Source organism: Aotus nancymaae, unplaced genomic scaffold (assembly GCF_030222135.1).
Source record: "Aotus nancymaae isolate 86718 unplaced genomic scaffold, 86718_ANA_hifiasm-v0.15.2.pri h1tg000064l_1, whole genome shotgun sequence".
Lineage (NCBI taxonomy): Eukaryota > Metazoa > Chordata > Mammalia > Primates > Aotidae > Aotus > Aotus nancymaae.
In genome coordinates this window covers 14807739-14827304 of record NW_026988479.1, presented here as the reverse complement: position 1 = coordinate 14827304, position 19566 = coordinate 14807739, and the positions used below count along the sequence as shown (strand labels likewise).

General features: G+C 51.9%; 2 protein-coding genes across 6 annotated transcripts in view; one reads left to right on the top strand and one right to left on the bottom strand.

Annotated features, from left to right (window-relative positions):
* NRG2 (neuregulin 2) overlaps positions 1-6804 on the top strand; it is a 195104-nt gene extending 188300 nt beyond the window's left edge. For all 4 annotated transcript variants that reach the window (XM_064366382.1, XM_021664908.2, XM_064366381.1 and 1 more), the window contains 4 exons: positions 340-463; positions 805-932; positions 1526-1753; positions 4592-6804. In XM_064366382.1, the coding sequence (XP_064222452.1) occupies positions 340-463; positions 805-932; positions 1526-1753; positions 4592-5354 (1243 nt within the window). In that variant the 3' untranslated portion in view covers positions 5355-6804. The remainder of the gene's footprint in view (positions 1-339; positions 464-804; positions 933-1525; positions 1754-4591) is intronic.
* A 1948-nt stretch (positions 6805-8752) lies between these two features.
* Positions 8753-19566, bottom strand: part of PSD2 (pleckstrin and Sec7 domain containing 2) — a 50889-nt gene continuing 40075 nt past the window's right edge. For both annotated transcript variants that reach the window (XM_064366384.1, XM_064366385.1), the window contains 8 exons: positions 19360-19449; positions 17413-17456; positions 16197-16387; positions 15959-16029; positions 15433-15590; positions 14441-14585; positions 13055-13198; positions 8753-10972 (listed from right to left, as the gene is read on the bottom strand). In XM_064366384.1, coding sequence (XP_064222454.1) covers positions 10769-10972; positions 13055-13198; positions 14441-14585; positions 15433-15590; positions 15959-16029; positions 16197-16387; positions 17413-17456; positions 19360-19449 — 1047 coding nt within the window. In that variant the 3' untranslated portion in view covers positions 8753-10768. The remainder of the gene's footprint in view (positions 10973-13054; positions 13199-14440; positions 14586-15432; positions 15591-15958; positions 16030-16196; positions 16388-17412; positions 17457-19359; positions 19450-19566) is intronic.

Genomic DNA, 19566 nt, shown 5'->3' with positions numbered 1-19566 from the left:
TAATCATCAATAGTCTTTGGAATGGATAAATGATCACCCTGTTTTATAGATGAGGAAAGTGAAACGTGGAGAGCTTAAGTAACTTGCCCAGGGTTGCATAACTAGAAAGCAATGAAGTTCTACTCTCTGAGCAGAGCCAAAGCTCACTGCCATGATGCTCAGGTCCTGCTGGATTCAGGGTGGTGGTGATGGCGTAGGGGCAGCTTGAGCACAGGGAAGAGCAGCAGCCCTGGCAGCCCTGGACAGGGGGAAAAGCTGTTTCCCTAGAGAGGCAGCTAGGGAAGTTCATCATTGGTGAGTTGGGGGAATGCCAGGCTCACCTTCCCTTCCCTTGTGCAGAAAACAGAGGAAGCAGATGCACAACCACCTCCGGCAGAACATGTGCCCGGCCCACCAGAACCGGAGCTTGGCCAATGGGCCCAGCCACCCGCGGCTGGACCCAGAGGAGATCCAGATGGCAGATGTGAGTGGCTTTCCCGGGCCCCCTTCTGAACCCCCAGTGGATAGCCAGCCTTCTCATGCCCTTGCAAGGATGGGCCAGGGCAGCAGCCAGCCTAACCCATGGCCAGCCTTTCCTGCTAGGCACTGCCTCACCAGGATGGCTGGCCTTGCTTTGCTCACTTTTATCAGGAAGGGGTGGGAGTTGATTTGCTGGAGCCGTCACTGCCCCAGCATCAAGTCACTCTCAGCCAGTGGGTCTCCCCAACCAAGAGCTCAGTCAGTGCTCATCACATCCCTGTCCCCAACAAGAAAAGTTGATTTAGGCCACGGTCACTAACTCTCACCCAACTCTGTCCGTTCCAGTATATCTCCAAGAACGTGCCAGCCACAGACCACGTCATCAGGAGAGAAACTGAGACCACCTTCTCCGGGAGCCACTCCTGTTCACCTTCTCACCACTGCTCCACAGCCACGCCCACCTCCAGCCACAGGTAGGCACCACCAAAGCCCACGGAAACCTGGAGACTCACATACTTCATCTGGCACAAAGTGCCCACTTACTCCAACATCCAGAGCTACTCGATACCCTCTCCTGAGTTTGCCACAGGAATCACAGCACACCTTAACCTCCTCTCCAGAACTGCGAAGGCTGATCCACACAGCACAAAGGCCCAGACAGCTCAAAAATAACATGGCTGGCTCCCTTCTTCCCTGGGAACACCAGGAAATAGGGTCCTCACATACTGGCCCCTGGGGCTGGGCTTCTGAGATAGGTAGCTAAGGACCACAGTGGTGGAAGGGTCCCACACAGGGGGTTTAAGGTAAGGCTAGGGGAGGCTGGTTGCAAGGAGGAAACAAATGGGTTTCTGCACATTACAACTCACTCATCCATGGGACCCCAGCCCTCTTTCTTCCAATATTGGGGTTGTGCATTTGCAACACTCTACATCACCCCAGAGTGAAGAAGGGCATTGAGCTAAGGGAGCTGGAGGTGGAACAAGAGCCAGGGAGGTCCAAGGAACCACACCTGCTGGGCGCCCTGCCCCTTCCTTACCCCTCACCTCACCCCATCTGGCTTTCCCAGACACGAGAGCCACACGTGGAGCCTGGAACGTTCTGAGAGCCTGACCTCTGACTCGCAGTCGGGCATCATGCTGTCATCAGTAGGTACCAGCAAATGCAACAGCCCAGCATGTGTGGAGGCTCGGGCAAGGCGGGCAGCAGCCTACAACCTGGAGGAGCGGCGCAGGGCCACCGCACCAGCCTACCATGACTCTGTGGACTCCCTGCGTGACTCCCCACACAGCGAGAGGTCAGTTCCTACCCCCTGGCTTGTGCCCCACCTTAGCCAGACGGCTGGCACCACTGGCCCGAGGCTGACCCTCAGGGCCCCTCAGAAACACTCCAAAGAGTCTCATCTCCATTTTTGAGATGGGAAAACAAGGTCCTAGAAAAGGTGAAATGGCTTGCTCAGGGCCATAGCATGTTAATGACAGATTGGGACTAGAGCTGAGCCAGCGGACCCTGGTGGGCAGTGACCATCTAATTTAATTGTCCTCCTGGGACACTTTTCAGACTAGAAGAGGACATTATTAATAGTTACACTGGAACATCAAGAACAAACAGGGAGCCAGGCATGGTGGCTTACACCTGTAATCGCAGCACTTTGGGAGTCCAAGGTGGATCACCTGAGGTCAGAAGTTCGAGACTAGTCTGGCCAACATGGCAAAACCCCATCTCTACTAAAAATACAAAAATTAGCTGGGCGTGATGGCACATACCTGTAATCACAGCTACTTGGGAGGCTGAGGCAGGAGAATCCCTGTACCTGGGAGGCAGAGGTTGCAATGAGCTGAGATTGCACCACTGCATTCCAACCTCAGCAACAGAGCAAGACTCCATCTGAAAAAAAGACAAAAAAAAAAAAAAAAAACAACGGGCTGTTCTGGACAAACTAGGATATATGCTAGAGGCCCCATGTCCAGCAGGAACAGAAAGACACTAAGATGGAGTAGACTGCAAGGTGAGAGGAGAGGTTGTCTTTGAGGACACACCAGCACAAGAGGGACATGAGCCACGAATGATGGCAGCCCTTGGCAGTGTCAGCAACAAGACTCTATGGTTCAAGACCTGGTTGGGTTCCTAAGCAGTGGATGCAGTAAGAATCAGGAGATGCCCCTTCTTCCCTGACTCCAAGCCAGGAGTCTCAAGGGCCAGCACCCCCGCCACCTTGTTCAGCCCTGAGTGGCCCTCAGCCAAGTGGGGTCTGTAGGAGGTCAGCAGGGAAAGGTGAGTGGTACTAAATACTCCAAACCAGGGTGTGGGGAGAGGACCAGATATTCTCCTGCTCTCAACTCAGCCTACTCCATGCCAGACCCTGTGCTAGGCAGGCCTGCCTGGGAATGCAGAGATGGCCCACCAGATTCCTGCTGCTGAGGAGCTCCTGGCCATGGAAACAAACCAAGGAAGTTTACAGCAGCCTATGGAAAGTGCTAAACACGGGGCGCCACACCAGGGCAGAGACACCCAGGCTGACTGCAGGCTCTGGGAAGCAGCCAGGTTGGCCAAGCCCAGCTCCACCACCTGTGTGATTTGGGGCAGGCTGATCACCTCTGCACCTTGTTCCCTCAGCTACAGAACAGGGAGAACAATCGCTACTATGCATGGTTCAGGTGAAGGCCACCTGAGATCATGTGCACAGAGCTCTTTGCCTCATCCCTGGCATGGAGCTGATGCTCACTAGGTGTAGCTATTTATCAATTATAACCACAGCAATGGGACTCCTTAATGGGTGGTAGGAAGGGGAGAGGCAGGAGAGCGGCAAGGAAAGCATTCCAAGCACGGGAAACAACTTGAGTTGTTCCAACAGAGGCATTTAAGAACAGGGCTGATGAGTGAGGGGCCTGGAACAGGGTGGGCTGTAGGGAGCAGAGGAGCTGGGCCTGAACAGGCAAGCTGGCCAGACAGACTGACCCTGGGTGGGTAAACAGGAAGACCTCCTTCAGCAGAGCTGTGACTTTTCAAGATTGCTCTGGGAACTGCATAGAGTGAAGGAGGAGAGACACTGGGGTGGAAGCATGACCACAGTGAACAACTGGGCCCAGGATGGGATGGAGAGTGTGCTTCCGGAGAAGGGAATGGGTAGGACTCGGTGGCTGATTAGATGTCGGTGGGAGAGGGAAGAAGGAGTAGTCAGGCGATTGAAAAAAATATAATGGGGACTCCAGGCTGGTTCCAGAAAGCAGTGAGGTGCCCAGCTGTGCAGTATGGAAGGGAAACATGGAGGTGGGTGACTCTGTCCTGAGGTGATGACAGTGGGGCAGAAGACTGATGGGCTTACAAGGGGGATGTGGAGCACAGAAAGGGACAGGTACCCAGGATCCAGCCTGGGAGATATTAGCCAGGGCAAACTTCTGAAGAAGCTGGCGGTGTGCAGATGGGTCTGCAGCCACAGCAGAGACACCTCAGTGGGATCTTGGTACTTCCCTGAAGCAGGTTTTGACTTCAGTATAAGAAGGACTGTTTCCCTCACTGAAGCCATTGGGGCATGGGATGAATTGTCCCTGTGGGGCAGTGAGTACAGGTCACAGGGGTATCTGAATGGGGACTAGTGGGTTCTGGAATTGGGCAGTATGAGTCCTGGTTCCTGCCTAGCCTCGAGTCACATCCCAGCTCTTCCCACTTCCTGGCTGTGTAAATCCTGAATAAGTCATTTAAACGTTCTGAGTGTTAAGTTTCCTGTGTGTAGAATGGGACTGGCGGAAGGGTCTTACAGAGCTTCTGTATTAAACCAGATGGAACCTGTACTATACCCCAGTGTGAGCCTGACCTCGTGACGTAACGGTGAGCCATTCATGGAGACTTACCGCGTCAGGCACAGGGCTAACACATCCCACCGATACATTCTGGAATCATCCCAACAGAGCTATGGAATGAACACCATGGTTATGCCCGCTTAACAAATAAGGAAACCGAGGCTCGGAGAGGTTTAGGAAATTGCATAAAGCCACTGAGGGTTACCGCCATCATTCTTGCAGGCGGGTTCTGGGGCAAGGTTACTGCAGGTCTGGGTCCGCCCCTCCCAGCCTACCCCAACCCCAACCCCTGACCCGGGACTGGCCCAGGCCCATGCCTCTGCCTCTCCCCGCAGGTACGTGTCGGCCCTGACCACGCCCGCGCGCCTCTCGCCCGTGGACTTCCACTACTCGCTGGCCACGCAGGTGCCGACTTTCGAGATCACGTCCCCCAACTCGGCGCACGCCGTGTCGCTGCCGCCGGCCGCGCCCATCAGCTACCGTAGCCTGGCGGAGCAGCAGCCGCTACTGCGGCACCCGGCGCCCCCCGGCCCCGGGCCGGGGCCCGGACCCGGCGCGGACATGCAGCGCAGCTACGACAGCTACTACTACCCCGCGGCGGGGCCCGGGCCGCGGCGCGGGACCTGCGCGCTCGGCGGCAGCCTGGGCAGCCTGCCCGCCAGCCCCTTTCGCATCCCAGAGGACGACGAGTACGAGACCACGCAGGAGTGCGCGCCCCCGCCGCCCCCGCGGCCGCGCGCGCGCGGCGCGTCCCGCAGGACGTCGGCGGGTCCCCGGCGCTGGCGCCGCTCGCGCCTCAACGGGCTGGCGGCGCAGCGCGCACGGGCGGCGCGGGACTCGCTGTCGCTGAGCAGCGGCTCGGGCGGCGGCTCGGCCTCGGCGTCCGACGACGACGCGGACGGGGCGCTGGCGGCCGAGAGCACGCCTTTCCTGGGCCTGCGCGCGGCGCACGACTCGCTGCGCTCGGACTCGCCGCCGCTGTGCCCGGCGGCCGACAGCAGGACTTACTACTCCCTGGACAGCCACAGCACGCGGGCCAGCAGCAGACACAGCCGCGGGCCGCCCCCGCGGGCCAAGCAGGACTCGGCGCCACTCTAGGGCCCCGCCGCGCGCCCCTCCACCTCGCCCGCGCCACTGTCTTTAAGGAGACGAGAGACCGCCAACTGGAGAGAAAGGAGGAAAAAAGAAATAAAAATATTTTTATTTTCTATAAAAGGAAAAAAGTATAACAAAATGTTTTATTTTCATTTTAGCAAAAATTGTCTTATAATACTAGCTAACGGCAAAGACGTTTTTATAGGGAAACTATTTATATGTGACATCCTGATTTACAGCTTCGGAAAAAAAAAGAAACAACAAAAAAAAAGAGAGATGGGCCAATTTTTTGACTCTTTAATAGAAACCTATTTTGTGGTGCCTTTTGCTGTACGCTCATCTGGGGCTCCGGGAGAGAGGCCTCTGGGTTGCGGAGTGCTGGGAGTGACAGGGAGAGAAGAGGCTGTGGGGTTCTGGTGGGGGCGAGGGTGAGGGGTGGTGGGGCTTGGCCCTGAGGAAGAACTGAGGACAGAAGTAGCTTTGCCGCCAGGCAAGAGCTGGAGTTCCGAACCCTTGGGGGGAGAGGGCCAGGACTCTAGATTTGGAGCTGGTGCTGGAGTAACTTCCAGTGGAAGATAAAAACACAGCTACCCGAACGAGGGGAGCCCTGGCTACTCACAGCGGTTAAGGGAGCTGGGCAGAGAAAGGTCTCCCAGAAAGCCTGGGCCCAGGGAGGGGCAGCTCTGCCAGGGTCCCAATATTGGCAGCTCCTGTCCCCCACAGCCTCCAGGGCGCCCCTCCGTCCTCTGCAGCGCCTTCGTTTACAGGTCGTCTTTTCTATTTTACACCTGCATGTCCTTTGCATTTCAGATTCTTTAGATTGGATGCATGGTCACGCTGGGACCGAGAAGAGCCACTCGACAGTGTATTCCCTTTTTAGCAATAAAATAACACCATTTCCTTCTCACAGGCTGCTTCCCAGCCCCCAACCCACCTATGACTTCCACCCCATCTCCAGTCCTGCCCTCCCACCCCCAAAACCTGGGTCCACTGCTAATTTGTCAAAAAGGTAATTGTTAAAAAAAAAAAATCCCAAACAGAAACAGATGGGAATCCTGCCCTGAAATGTCTGAACACCTGACTGTTGACACTTGAACATTTTTATATTATAAATAAAATCAGAAATAACTCCTGTTTGACTGTGTATGCCTAGCCCCAGATGAGGAGGGAAGTCAGAGCACCAAGTCCCGTGGTGGAGGTGGATGATCTGGCCTGGAGGTTGGAGGGGCCAGGACAGTCCCTGAGAGGAAGTGACCCTCTCTCCAGTCTCAATGGCCCCAGCTCCCAGGACAGACTCCAGCCCTCCTCCCGCTTCCAAGAATATTTACAAGATGTCCCCCTGGCTGCTGGGGAATCTGGCCAAGGGACTGACGCAAATTGCTCTGCTTCAAACTCAGTCTTGGAACTCTGGCCCAGTTACTGCCCTGGATCTATGGGCCGGACTGAGGCAACAGTTGCCAGCCTAAGTGGGTGAGGAGGGGTGGGTTGTGGGGTTGGCACTGGCACACCTGAGGCAGGATGACCCTTGGACCCTGAGGCACGTCACAGGCAAAGTCTGGACATGCAAAGTGGCATAACAGGTACCCCCAGCTGCCAGGAGGACCACAGCTGCTGCAGCTCATAAGCCTACAGGGTGTTGCTCTTTCCCTAGTTTATACCCCCTCAGAGCCAGGGCCTGTCTAAACCCGCAGCCCTGAGGGAGAGTACATGATTTCAGTATGGAGAAGGCAGATGGAGGCCCAGGATTCAAAAGCCTTTTCCCTCATCAACTAATTTAGTAAACCAGTGCCCAGCACCGGGAACTATTCGGTTCCAGCCAGACACCATGACGTCTTCCACCCAAAGAGCTGAGGTGGTTGGCATCCACTGTCGCCTGCTCATGTCTGTGTGTTTGTGCGGGTGTGGGTAGGTGTGAATGCCCCTAGGATGTGTGTAGTCACAGACCTACAGGCGGGAGGGACAGAGAGGCTGCAGGTTGAGAGGGCTTCGGCATCAACGGGGCATGAGTTCAAATTCCAGCTCTGCACCTCCCAGCTGTGCGATAGCTCTAGGCCACAATTTCCTTGCTGGGAAATTGTGATGCAAATAACTACCCCAAAAGGTTTCTGTGGAGATTATAAATTACCCAGTGCTGATACTGGCACATGATAGACTCCTATTACATGGCTAATTTGATGGTGGTGATGACAATATCCCGTGCCTTGCATCCTTGTATCACACAGCCAGAGTGACAAAAACTAGATTACAGGGAGATGATGGAAAGAACAAACTAAAATTTTTGTATTCATTGTGGAGGGGCTGGGGAAAAGTATCTGCTAACAAAAAATTTTAAAAAAGGAAAATAACTCAATGCCGCATAAACCTGCAACTCACTGGCCCCTCCCAGTGCCCTTCTGTTGATCTCACCCAGCCTCTGCTGTCTCTGGATGTGTGGTTGGCTTTAAAATCCTCTGAGAGCCAGTTATTCTTCCATGGGACCTGTGATTTCTGTTGGATCCCAAGTGAACTCTGTATGAACTCTGGGAGTTCACCCATTGCCCTTTGTGTGATCCAGCTTAGTGTCCTCATGTGACCTTTACCTTTACCAGGGCTCTAGGTTGCTGTTGCCTTCTAAATTTTAGAGTCAGAAGCGACCCAATGAACTCACCAATCTCTATGTGGCCCTCGGTTGATTCTGAATAACCTCTTGGTGAACTCACCGACCTTTGCACGAGCATCAGGTACCTTCATTATATGCTCTGTATCCTACGTTACCTGCCACACATGCCGAGAATGCACGGCCAGAACCTAACAGAGTTCTTTCTTCACCTGTGATCCACCCATTCGTTTCACAGGTATGTTTAGAACCGGGGAACACACGTGGCTAGAGAGGCCCCTTCTCCATTCTACCTCTCAAATCTCTGCCTTGGGAAGCCTTCCCATGGCCTTTCAGGAAGAGTCGCAGTCCTGTCAAACTACTTCCCCACCACCACCCCGTCACTGGAACACGTAGGATGACGTTCAGGCAGCTTCCCAACTCAGAGGCTTTGTCCCCACTTTCCCAGTTCCTTCTTTTCTCTTCCAGGTCATTTTTTGGCTTCTCTTTCCAGCCCCTCCCAGAGGTCCAAGTGGTAACGGTAACTGCCTGTTCTCCCCACAAGACTGTGAGCCACATGAAGACAGGGAGCAAACTTCCTCCCACCACCGTATCCCCATCACCGTGCCCAGTGTGCGGCACATGGCCCTCATTGAATGAGAGGATGAAGGCGCAAGAGACACTGTCATCAAGGGCAGACCTCAGACGTCCCTGAGCCCGAGGACACCTCCCAGCACCACCAGGTGGCGCAAACCACTTATTGCATGTCACCAGTCCCGGATTTGAACAGTCCTAGAAAATGGGCATGTTGGAGACAGCAGTGGTGGGGGAAACATGAGGATCCATTCGAATGCAGGAAAAAATATTAGAACTTTGATTTAGATTTATTTTCATCTCATCTTTTTTAAATTTCTATTTTTGTGTATGTTTTATAATGTACATAATATTTTAGTACAGTAGTACATGTATATAATTTACAAATAAATAATTATACAATTAAGGAAGTGAACTAAACATTTTTTTATGATGGGAGGCACAACCCGTGCTCAGGAAGCACATCTGTCCACAGCTGCCGGAGCTCCCCACTCTGCTCTCCACTCACCCGTGAGACTGACCCCAAAAATCAAAGAACTTTTGAGGCAGCATGGAGAAAGTACAGAGAGCTCTTTTGTGGTGCCACATTGCGTTTTCAATTTCATTTAAGTGAACATTTACTTCCTCTGAGCGAAACGAAGGGGCCAGATGGTTTGGTTCTAAAACACACTTCAGCTGATCCAACTTAAATAATCTGAATTTAAATCACTACATCTCTCCACATACTCAACAGCCCCTTGCCTCAAATGTGAGTGGGCCTGTAAAGTTAGATACTTAGTTGCAAGCCTGGCTTATTTTATTAACTATGTTACCACTGATGCCAAATTGCTGGTCAAACTACAGTAATGTATTTAAATAGAGAGGATTCGCTCTTCTAGCCATACTGCATGTGCCATCACCCCCACCCACTTGTCAGCTGGAGGAATGCAGGGCTTAAAGGTGGCTAGCTAATCCATGATTGCCAAGTGGCAAATTTCTCCGCTTTTCCCAGATACATCCTTAGCTAAGCCTTTCTGATTCACTAGACAAATGAAAGAAATAGCAACAGAAAAACAATCAGTAACTTGTCATTCCACCTTTTCCCAAGACCAAGAGTTAATGGCTTCCATAACCTTCCTCTGACAAGCATCTTTGGGCTTGTTGACAAGTGGCCATTTTTGAGGCAGAGTGTCTTTTATTCCTATAGCTGTAGATCTGTCCAAGAGGCCACCTTTGGAGCTCAGAGACCTGGCAGCACCAACATAAAGACCCAAATATAAACAGGGCCGTGGTCCCATCCCACTCACACCCCAGGATATCCATGGGACAAATGGGGCGGTGCATACAGGCTCTATTTTTTCCAAAAGCATCAACTGTAAGGGCAGTGTAAGTCACAGGTCAACTGGGAGAGGGAAAACAGGGAGAGGGAGGCCAGCACTCCAGCACTGCCTCCCCTTCCCTCCCAGTGTCAGAAATGCCCGGGGGCCAGGTGCAGCCATCCTTCCTAACAGGGGAAGCTCCAAAATAGGCTTTTCCTTCATCTGATTGCATCCTCTAACTGATTTCTGTTCCAAAACCACCTTTCAGGGGTTCCTTATGCATGTATTATTCTTATAGATATACATTTGTGTCTGTATAAAAAGGAGGCAGTAGTGATCTCGATGGATGAAAAGAGGTGGACGCACATGTGAGTAGAGTCAGCTTGACACTGACTGGGCACAAGCCTGGATCCCAGATTATTGTGATGTGAGGCAGGAGACCTGGGCATGGTTCTGGAGGCTGCTGGGAGGAGGGAGGAGAGGATGGTGCTGGTGGTCTGCAGACCTGCTGCTGGTCAACTCAGAGGAAGGAGGAGGAGAAAGGGTGGGGTTCCAGCTGAGACCTGGAGTCAAGACCTGCCCTCACAGACAAGAAAGATGAGGAGAGGAGCTTGATGAGAAGAGGAAGACCTGGGAAGACAACAGCCCTTCCAGCTTCTCCAGCGAGGTGGTGTCTAGAGCATGCACACAACTGGCCTACAAAATGAGGCTCCATGGTGGAGAGGGAAACAAGGGCTGAGGAGAGGGTCTGATGCCCAGAGATGCCCACGGATGCAAGGAGGTCAATGCCACAAATGGCATCTCCATCTCCTGGGCCCACAGGCTGTCTTCACCCCTCTGGCTGCCCATCAACTGCCTGGAGCTTGGTCCGCGTGGCTCCTGGCTGGAATTGTGCTCACCGGCCCCACTGGAGACATTGCCCACTTCTGGGGCCTGCACATCCACGTCAGCTAAGTATCAGGCCCAGTGGCATCCTTTGTGGTTTTGCTGCCAGTCACGTGGCCCTGGCTGAGGGCAGGGCTTGAGTGTGTCTTCCGGAGAGAAGGGTCATCCCCTTCCAGAGTGGCCAGCCGGGCCTCAATCCGCTCCAGATCATCTGAGCCCACTTTGATCTTCACAGACAGAAGGTGGATATAGGTCTCATAACGACTTTTCTGGGGAAAGGCCAAACACAAGGTCAAAAGACAACAAAATAGGAAAAAAGTATGTGCACCTTATATGATAAAAGACTGATTTCCTTAATATGCAGAGAGCTGTCAAAAATCATTAAAAAGAAGATGAACAGTGCAATTAAAAAATAAGCAAGGGACATGCACATAAACTTCATAATTTAAAAAATCCAAATAATTGGCAATCATTTCTTGGATATGACACCAAAAACCCAGGCAACAAAAGTAAAAATACACAAATGGGACTAAATTTAAAATCAAAATTTAAAACGTCTGTACATCAAAGGATACAATCAACAGAATGAAAAGGCAACCTACAGAAAAATATCTGCAACTCATATATCCGATAAGGGTCTAGTATCCAGAATATATAAAGAGCTCTCAGAATGGAACAACAGAAGACAACCCAAAATTTTTAAATGGGCAAAGGACTTGAATTCACATTTCTCCAAAGAAAACATACAAATGGCCAACAAGGACATGAAAACATGCTCAACATCATTAGTAACTAGGGAAATGCAAGTCAAAGCCACGCTTACTACTATCAAAAGAGCAGAAAATACATGTTGGTGAGGACATGGAGAAATAGACAGAACTCTTGTGCCCTGCTGGTGGGAATGTAAATGGAGCAGCTGTTATGGAAAGCTGGTAGTTTATCAAAAAGTTAAAAATAAAATTACCACATGGTCCAGCAAGACCATTTCTAACTATAAACCCAAATGAATTGAAAGAAGGATCTTGAAGGGATATTTGTATACCCATTTTCGTAGCAGCATTTTTCACAATAGCCGAAAGATGGAAGCAAGCCAAGTGTTCACGGATGGACAAATGGATAAACAAAATGTGGTGTATACATACAATGGAATATTATTCAGCCTTAACCTATTCACGCCTAGTGTTTCATTATTGGAATGGTAAGCTCATGGAAGTTATTTACATCTACTGCTCAAGGTCACCTCCAAAGTCTGATTTTTCACCAAAAAAAAAAAAAAAATGTTGCAACCTCCACCATAAATGAGTTAAAAAGAAAGGAAATTCTGATACATGCCACAATATGGATGAACCTTGAGGACATTATGCTAAGTGAAATAATTCAATCACAAAAGACAAATTCTGTATGATTCCACTTGCAGTAGTCAAAATCATAGAGGCAGAGAGTAGAACGGTGATTGCCAGGGGCCGGAGGGAGGGGAGAATGGGGAGTTATTATTTAATGAGTACAGAGTTTCAGCTTGGGAAGAGGAAAGAATTCTGGAGATTGGTTATACAACAATGTGAATAGACTTAACACAACTGAACTATACACTTAAAAATGGTGAAGATGGTAAATTTTATATTACAAGTCTTACTGAAATTAAAATGTCTTTAAATCCAAATTAAAATAGTAATGAGGCTGAGGGCAGTGGCTCGCACCTGTAATCCCAGCACTTTGGGAGCCTGAGGCAGGTGGATCACCTGAAGTCAGGAGTTTGCAACCAGCCTGGCCAACATGGTGAAACCCCATCTCTACTAAAAATACAAAAACATTAGCTGGGTGTGGTGGCACCCGCCTGTAATCCCAGCTGTTCGGGAGGCTGAGGCATGAGAATTGCTTAAACCCAGGAGGCGGAAGTTGCAGTGAGCCAAGATCTTGCCACTACACTCCAGCCTGGGCGACAGAGTGAGATTCTATCTCAAAAGAAAAGTAGTAATGAAATACTAATTGTTAAACTTATCAGATTAGTGAAGATCAAAACGTTTTGCAATGCCCAGTGTTGGTGAGGACGTGGAGAAATAAGTACATTCACAAACTATTAAAGGGGTTAGAAACCAGCGTAAGCATTTAAGAGGAAGGCTTGGCAGCGTCTGAGAGCCTTTGTCTGAGCTTCAGCCCCTCACCCCTGTCAGGAAAGGCTGGCACCCTAGAAGGGCTCGGGACTAAAGGTCAGGGGACCCTGTTCCCTGCCAGTTGCCACATGAATAAGCCCCCTTATCAGGAGGCTTCACCTCCCCAGTCCCACATCAGGTCAGGCAGGAAGGAGAAAGAGCAGGGCACTGGGCTTTGCAATCCAGCCCCCAGAGGCTCACCTCAAAGGTGAGATAGTGCTCCTTCAACCGGTACTCCTCGGCCTCCTTGGACTTGATGCCCCTCTCAACTGGGTGACACCTGTGTTCGGCCAGCTCCGCAGTTAGCTGCCTCAACTTATTCTCATGAGATCGCAGTTGCTCCTCCTGCAAAGACAAGTCCTGGATTGTGAGGCCTTACTCTCAGGATGTCACGGGGTGGATCAAATCCTGTTCCACCAGGAGCTGCTCCACCAAAGGGAAATGAAGGCCTAACCAGGGTCACCAAAACATGGGGATAGGGCCAGGCTCTGGACCCAAGGGCATGTTCCTCCTCCCACCTCCCTCCCTCCTCCCCCTGCTCCCATCAGCAAGCGCTTTCCTCAATGCCCCTCCCCCCACCCCCACCCTCCACCCCCCACAGGCTCAGGAGAGGAGAGACACTGACACTTATATGTGCACATAGACAATCCCCAACACAGACACACACTGACCCCCACATACCACACAGCTCATATGCACTCCCACATGCACCCACAAACACCCTAGACCAAGGCCAGACTGGCCCCGCTATCCCCCGCTCCATGTGATACACGCATTTTCTTACATTCATGCCCAGTCACACACAGTGGTCACAGACCCAGGATCACACCCAAAGACAGGCCGAAACACTGTCACTGATGGGCAAACACACAGCCAGACCCCCTGGTGCTGTGCGCATGTGCATGCATGTGTATGAGTCACTGTCAGTGTGTTTGCACACGTGAATGTGTGTGGTGTGTGCGCATATGTGGTGTACATGCGTTACATGTGCATGCACAGGGGCTCTGGGCAGAAGCAGGAGCCCAGGAACTCAGTGGGGAGACCCGGGGCAAGGCCTAGTGGGAAAGGGGCCAGTTGCTGGCAAAGAGGAAGAATGGGGCTTCCACTGCCCTCTACCTCTCAAGCTCTGGGCCACCATTTCTCCTGTCCTCTCCAAAGAAGCCCTGAGAGCCTGCAGCATGAGTGAGTTGGGTTTTCTAGGATTACAAATAAAATATTTAAGGATAGGTGAGGGCAGCAGAAGAGCACTGGATGAAGAGTCAGCCAGGTGTCACTGTGCAAGCTCCCTGTGACACACAGTCTCTTCCATTTGTGCCCAGATGCACACAAGGCCACCAACTCTCGGTCACATCCACAGGGATGCACTGGCAGAGGCAGCTCCACACCACCTGCCACAGCTGTGGCCCCTGTGTGCCATGCCTCAGTCTCCCGTCTGGACATGGGGGTGGGGTGCGTGGGATACAGGGAAGAGCTGCCCTTCTCTGGTGTCCTTCAGCCCAGAATCACCCGGCCTAGAGACGAAACTAGGGTGGGCTCCTAAGCAGATGGTAGCCTGGGGAGCCAGCATCTTGACCCAGGAGCATGTACCTGGCAGAGGCGGGTAGTGCAGGACGGCAGCAGGGGCCGACAGAACTTCTTCATGGAGCTGACAGCGGCTGGAAAAGCTGGGGCAGAGAAGATGGCTGCCACCAAGTTGATCCTGAGGATCCAGGACTGCATTTCCTCCTTGCTCCTGGGGACAGGAAGGGGAGAGGGTGCCGGCCTCTCACACAGGACTCCCTGTCCTTCACCCAGCATCCCATACCCAGCACTGGGTTTGGCACTGAGAAGGCACCAGTACCTCTAGATGAATGGGTAAAGGAGAGAAGGAGGACACATAGGGGCTGGATGGGTGTGGCCAAAGCTATGCAGGGAGCTCCCTTTCTGTCCCAGCTCCCAGGCACACCAGATTTTCATGTGAAAATCAAACTTCCTAGGTCCCCAGCTAGTGGTCCTGGAGTGAACGGGCGGGAGTGAACATGAACTGGGAATCATCAGAGGCAATGGCAACTGGGCACCTCCCCACAGCCCTCCTGCCCTGCCCCGCTGCCTGCCCAGCATGGGTGCTGTGATCCTGAAGCCTTGTCCACCAGCCTGCCTCCTTGCAAGCTCGTGTGACATGTGCACCCCAGTCTCAAGTCACAGGAGGATGGGGGGGTGGTAGAAGGATAGCTCTACAGGTCACCTGGAGGGTGCATCTTTCCCACATTTAAAGTGAAGGATAATTCATAAAGATGCCACCTGCCCCGCATTGCAGACTCCAGGGCACTCGGCAGCCCCTGCAGGGCTTGGTAAACACAGTTGCTGGAGCCATCCCAGAGTTTCTGGGCTCAGCAGATCTAAGCTGAGGGACTGCAAGTGATGCCGAGGGGAACCACACTTTGAGAACCGCTGCTTTTGGGTAACCCAGCTGTCGGTCTGTGTCATGTGGCTACACGTACTCTGTGGCTGACTCACAAGAAGGAGAGGGGTTGTGTGTCAGGTCACTGCAGCAGGCCTTGGACCCTGGGCGGGAGCAAGGGGCTCCAGCTCCTACTCACGGTGCCTGAAAGAGGAATACCCTCCAGTCGGCTGTCTTAAGCTTGAGCACGTTGGACTTCTTGCTGTAGTCAGAAGCCCTGGTGGCCAGAGCATGATGCACGCGAATGGCGTTCTTAAGGTCACCCTCTGATAGAGCTTTGTCAGGCCTGTACTCATCCTGGATGGGGAGGGATGGGTGAGCTAGGGTCACTGACCCACACCTTCACTCCCCCCTGCCCTCACTGCCCTCTCTCTGTTCCTATAGTTCCCTTCATTTTCCATTCCTGCTGTCTCACCCACCCCAACAAGAATTCAGGTACCCTTCCCCTTACCCCAGTCTCAGAGGCCTGAACAGGCCTCACACTGAGCCACTGGGCACCAAGTCCTCATATAAAAACTTCCAAAGCCCTGAGTGGGCCCAAGTCTGGGGAAGGACCTGGCATATGCCTGAGCCCCAGGTCTTGCCTGGGGCCCTCAAGGCACCACAAGGCCAGGGCGGGATGGGACTGAGCTGGCCCTTTCTGAGTACATCTGGGGCAGTCTCACCTTCTGCAGGTACAGTATGGTCCCTTTGAGCACCGCGTAAAATTTCTTCCAGCCACGCCTCCCACGGGGCGCTGGGGAGAAGGGCACTGGTAGTGTGGCTGCAGCCACCCTCTGCAGTCTCTCCAATCCCACCTCCCACTACGTGTCCACCTGTATGTGCACCCCCAAGGAGTGGCCTGGGGGCGCCCCCCTCTGTGCCAATGACCCTCCCATGCCCCTCTCCCAGCCTGACACCCACTCCTCTTGCCATCCATGTCAGCATGAGTCTTCCGGGTCAGCACGCCATGCTTGTAGGTGGTGGCACTGAGAGCCTGTGGGACATCCAGGAAGGGGTTGCCACCATCCAGGATTCGCGTCACCTTCTTCGTGCCTGTCCCGAACTTGTCATCCACCAGTTCAGACAGGGATTTCCTCAGCTCGTCCTCATCACTAGGGAAGTACTAGGCCTGAGCACCACCTCCAGGGAGGCCTCAGGCCTGCATCGTCATGGCCTTTCCCCACCAGCCACCCCTCCAGGAGCCAGGGTCATTCAGGAAGAGCAGCCCCAGGAGGTAGAGATGAGGAGATTCCAATTCCAGACTGTAGATCCAGATCTCTGACCCCTCCTCTCATCTCCACTTCTGACTCTGACCTCTGATCTTTGATTTTTGTCCAAGTCTAAATTGGCATCCTTGGTCACGAACGTGGAGACTTTACTGTCTCCAGGTCTCCTTCCCAGTCTTCCTTCACCTCTCTCCATCACAGGGAGCACTAACCATGACCAGACTGAAGATGCTGCACAAACCCCACCAACACTCTGGCAGAGGGAGGCCAGCAGGTAAGGCCCTGAAGTCTGGGCTCCCACAGGAGCCCCGGCAGAAGAGTGCCAACTCTTCCCTGTGGTGTGGGAGTTCCCGCCAATCCCTTCCTGGGGCCTCTACATGGACCTGGGCTGCCCTGGGGAGCACAGCAGAGCCTTTCGCAGTATCCCCAAACAGCAAGGTCACCACCCCTCTTCCCTGATGAGACCTACAGGTCTCACTGCTTTTGCAAGGGAATAAGTTAGAGGGCACTCTCCCCTTCCCATTGTCAATAGCAGTCACCATCTACACAGTCATATTGTTATAGGGGCCTCATGCCTCCTGACTGCCTACTTCCCAAAGGGAAAGGAGCTGTCATCAATGGGAATTGGAACACTATCCCCATATAGAAAACCAGCTGTGGATATCCTAGAACTAAAGTCACAGTTCAATCTATTCCATAGTAATGTAAACATTGCACTCATTTTCTCAAAGCAGAAAATGAATCAAAGGGGAATTCAACACCAGGTGTGGGCCAGCTAGACACGTGTGTCAGGCACTGGATTGGGAGGGATCAGCACCATGGAGAGTGGTCAGAATGACAAACCTCCACCCCCAGACTCCCCCTCCCAGGGATGCAGGCTCCCCATACCTGTGCCCGTAGGCATTACTCACATGGCCCATTCCAGCTTTTCATTTTTGATGGAGTTGTAAAGGGTCTGGGAGACAGAAAAAAGAGAGAGAGGAATTCAGGTGAAGAGTCAAAAGAAACACCCATCTACCAACAATAACGTGGGTACAGTGAGGGAGCATCATTTCAGCCAATGAGGTAAAGTGGGCATTTGATTCATACTTGTTTGTTAGATGGATAAGTGAATGGGTGGGTGGATGTACAGATGGGTGGTATTTAACTATGTGATCACTTAATGTCAATCTCGCAGGAGACTGAAAGCTTCACAAGGTCAGAGGCTGTCCATTTGTTCACTACTGAATGTCCAGTACAAAATCCAGAACTCAACATACAGCAAGTTCTCAATGGGGTAGCTTGATGGATGGGAGGATGAATGGGAGGGTAGGTGAGTGGAATGGATGGATAGGGAAGTGAACAGGTGGAAGATGGAAGGATGGGTGGGGAAATCGGCAGGTGGATGGGTGAATGAATAAAAGATGGGTGGGTGGATAGAGGGTATATGAGGAAGATTTAGGGGTGTATGCATGAGGATATGGGTGGGCAAATGAATGGCAGAGTGTTGGGTGGATGATTGAGTAAATGATTGAGTGGATAGGTTTGAGGATGAATGTGTGGGTGGGTTGTGGGTAAATGAATGGGTAGGGAATAGTTGGATGGGGGATGGGTGAGTGGATATGGTGATGTTTGTTGAGGTAAGTAGATGGGGAAGTGTTTGAAGAGGATAAGGCATCTGTGTGTGTGACGGGCAAATGGGTGAGTGGCTGCTAAGGGGAAGTGGGAAGGGAGGGTTTGGGGATATATATGGGTGTGGGGGAATGGGTGAGCATATGGGTAGGTGAATGACTGAGTGGCTGGGTGGATGCATGGGAGGATGAGTGGATGGGTGCAGAAGTGGGTAGGTGGGTGAATGAGTAGATGGGGAGAAATGGGTAAGTGGATGGTGAGACTGCAATTGTTTGATCTCACAAATACGTGCTTAACAAATGCTTCTCAATGGTGAAGAATACATAGTAGGAAGAGTGATGAAGACAGTGTTCTATGGAACATTGGAGTTTGGATGGAGACCTCCAAACTCATTATTCAACTACCCCTGTAGTATCATCAGATTCTTCAAACCCACTATCTAAAAATGAAGCTGGCTGGGTGAGGTGACTTACACCTGTAATTTCAGCACTTCGGGAGGCTGTGGTGAAAGGATTGACTGAGCCTAGGAGTTTGAGACCAACCTGGGCAACATAGTGAGACCCCAGCTCTACAAAAAAAAATAAAAACTACCAGGCACAGTGGCATGCACCTATAGTCCCAGCTACTTGGGAGGCTGAGGCAGGAGGATCCCTTGAGGCCAAAAGTTCAAGGCTGCAGTGAGCCATGATCACACCACTGCACTCCAGCATGGGTGGCAGAATGAGACCTTGCCTCAAAAATATACAAATAATAAAAATGAGCCCATCAACAGCCCCCCAAAACCTTCCCCTTTTCCTCCAAAGTGGAGAAATGACCAGAATATAAAGGCCAGAGTTTCCCCCTTGACTTCAGCCTCAAAAGAAAACTGGATTCTCTTAATTCCTGGTGATGATGAAGGAATGAGCGGGCTTTTCTTTGAAGTGATCATAATGATGTTTGTGGTGAAGGTGGTGGTGGTGGTAGTGGTGGGTGGCAGCTGTGACAGTTGGTAGCAGTATTGATTATTACTATGACAGTAATGGTGATAATGGAGTACTAAAAACAAATCTCGCAAAGCCTTCCCCCCGCCTAACTCAGGGAACACAGAACAGCCAAATGTTGAGCTCAGAGGTTTCTAACTTTGTCATCATGGCCCTGCACCCTCTGTTAAGAGCTTTGAAAGCCAGGATTTTGTGGGGCAGAGACCTCTCTCCTCTCTATCCACGCAGGGCACAGCTAGCAGGATGGGGGCTCTCAGCAGACAATACCTTCAGCAGGTCTTTGGCAAAGTCTTGGCCATCATTCAGCTGGTCCAAGTTGGCAATGAATTGCTGACAAGACATCTTCTTACCAATGTTCTGTAATGGAGAAATGGTTCTGCCTAAGAGTAGGGAAGGAGGCTGGTGTGTTCCCCATACACCCTGCCCTGCCCAGCCAGAGGGATGAGGCAGCGTCAAGGGCAATAATGAAAATTA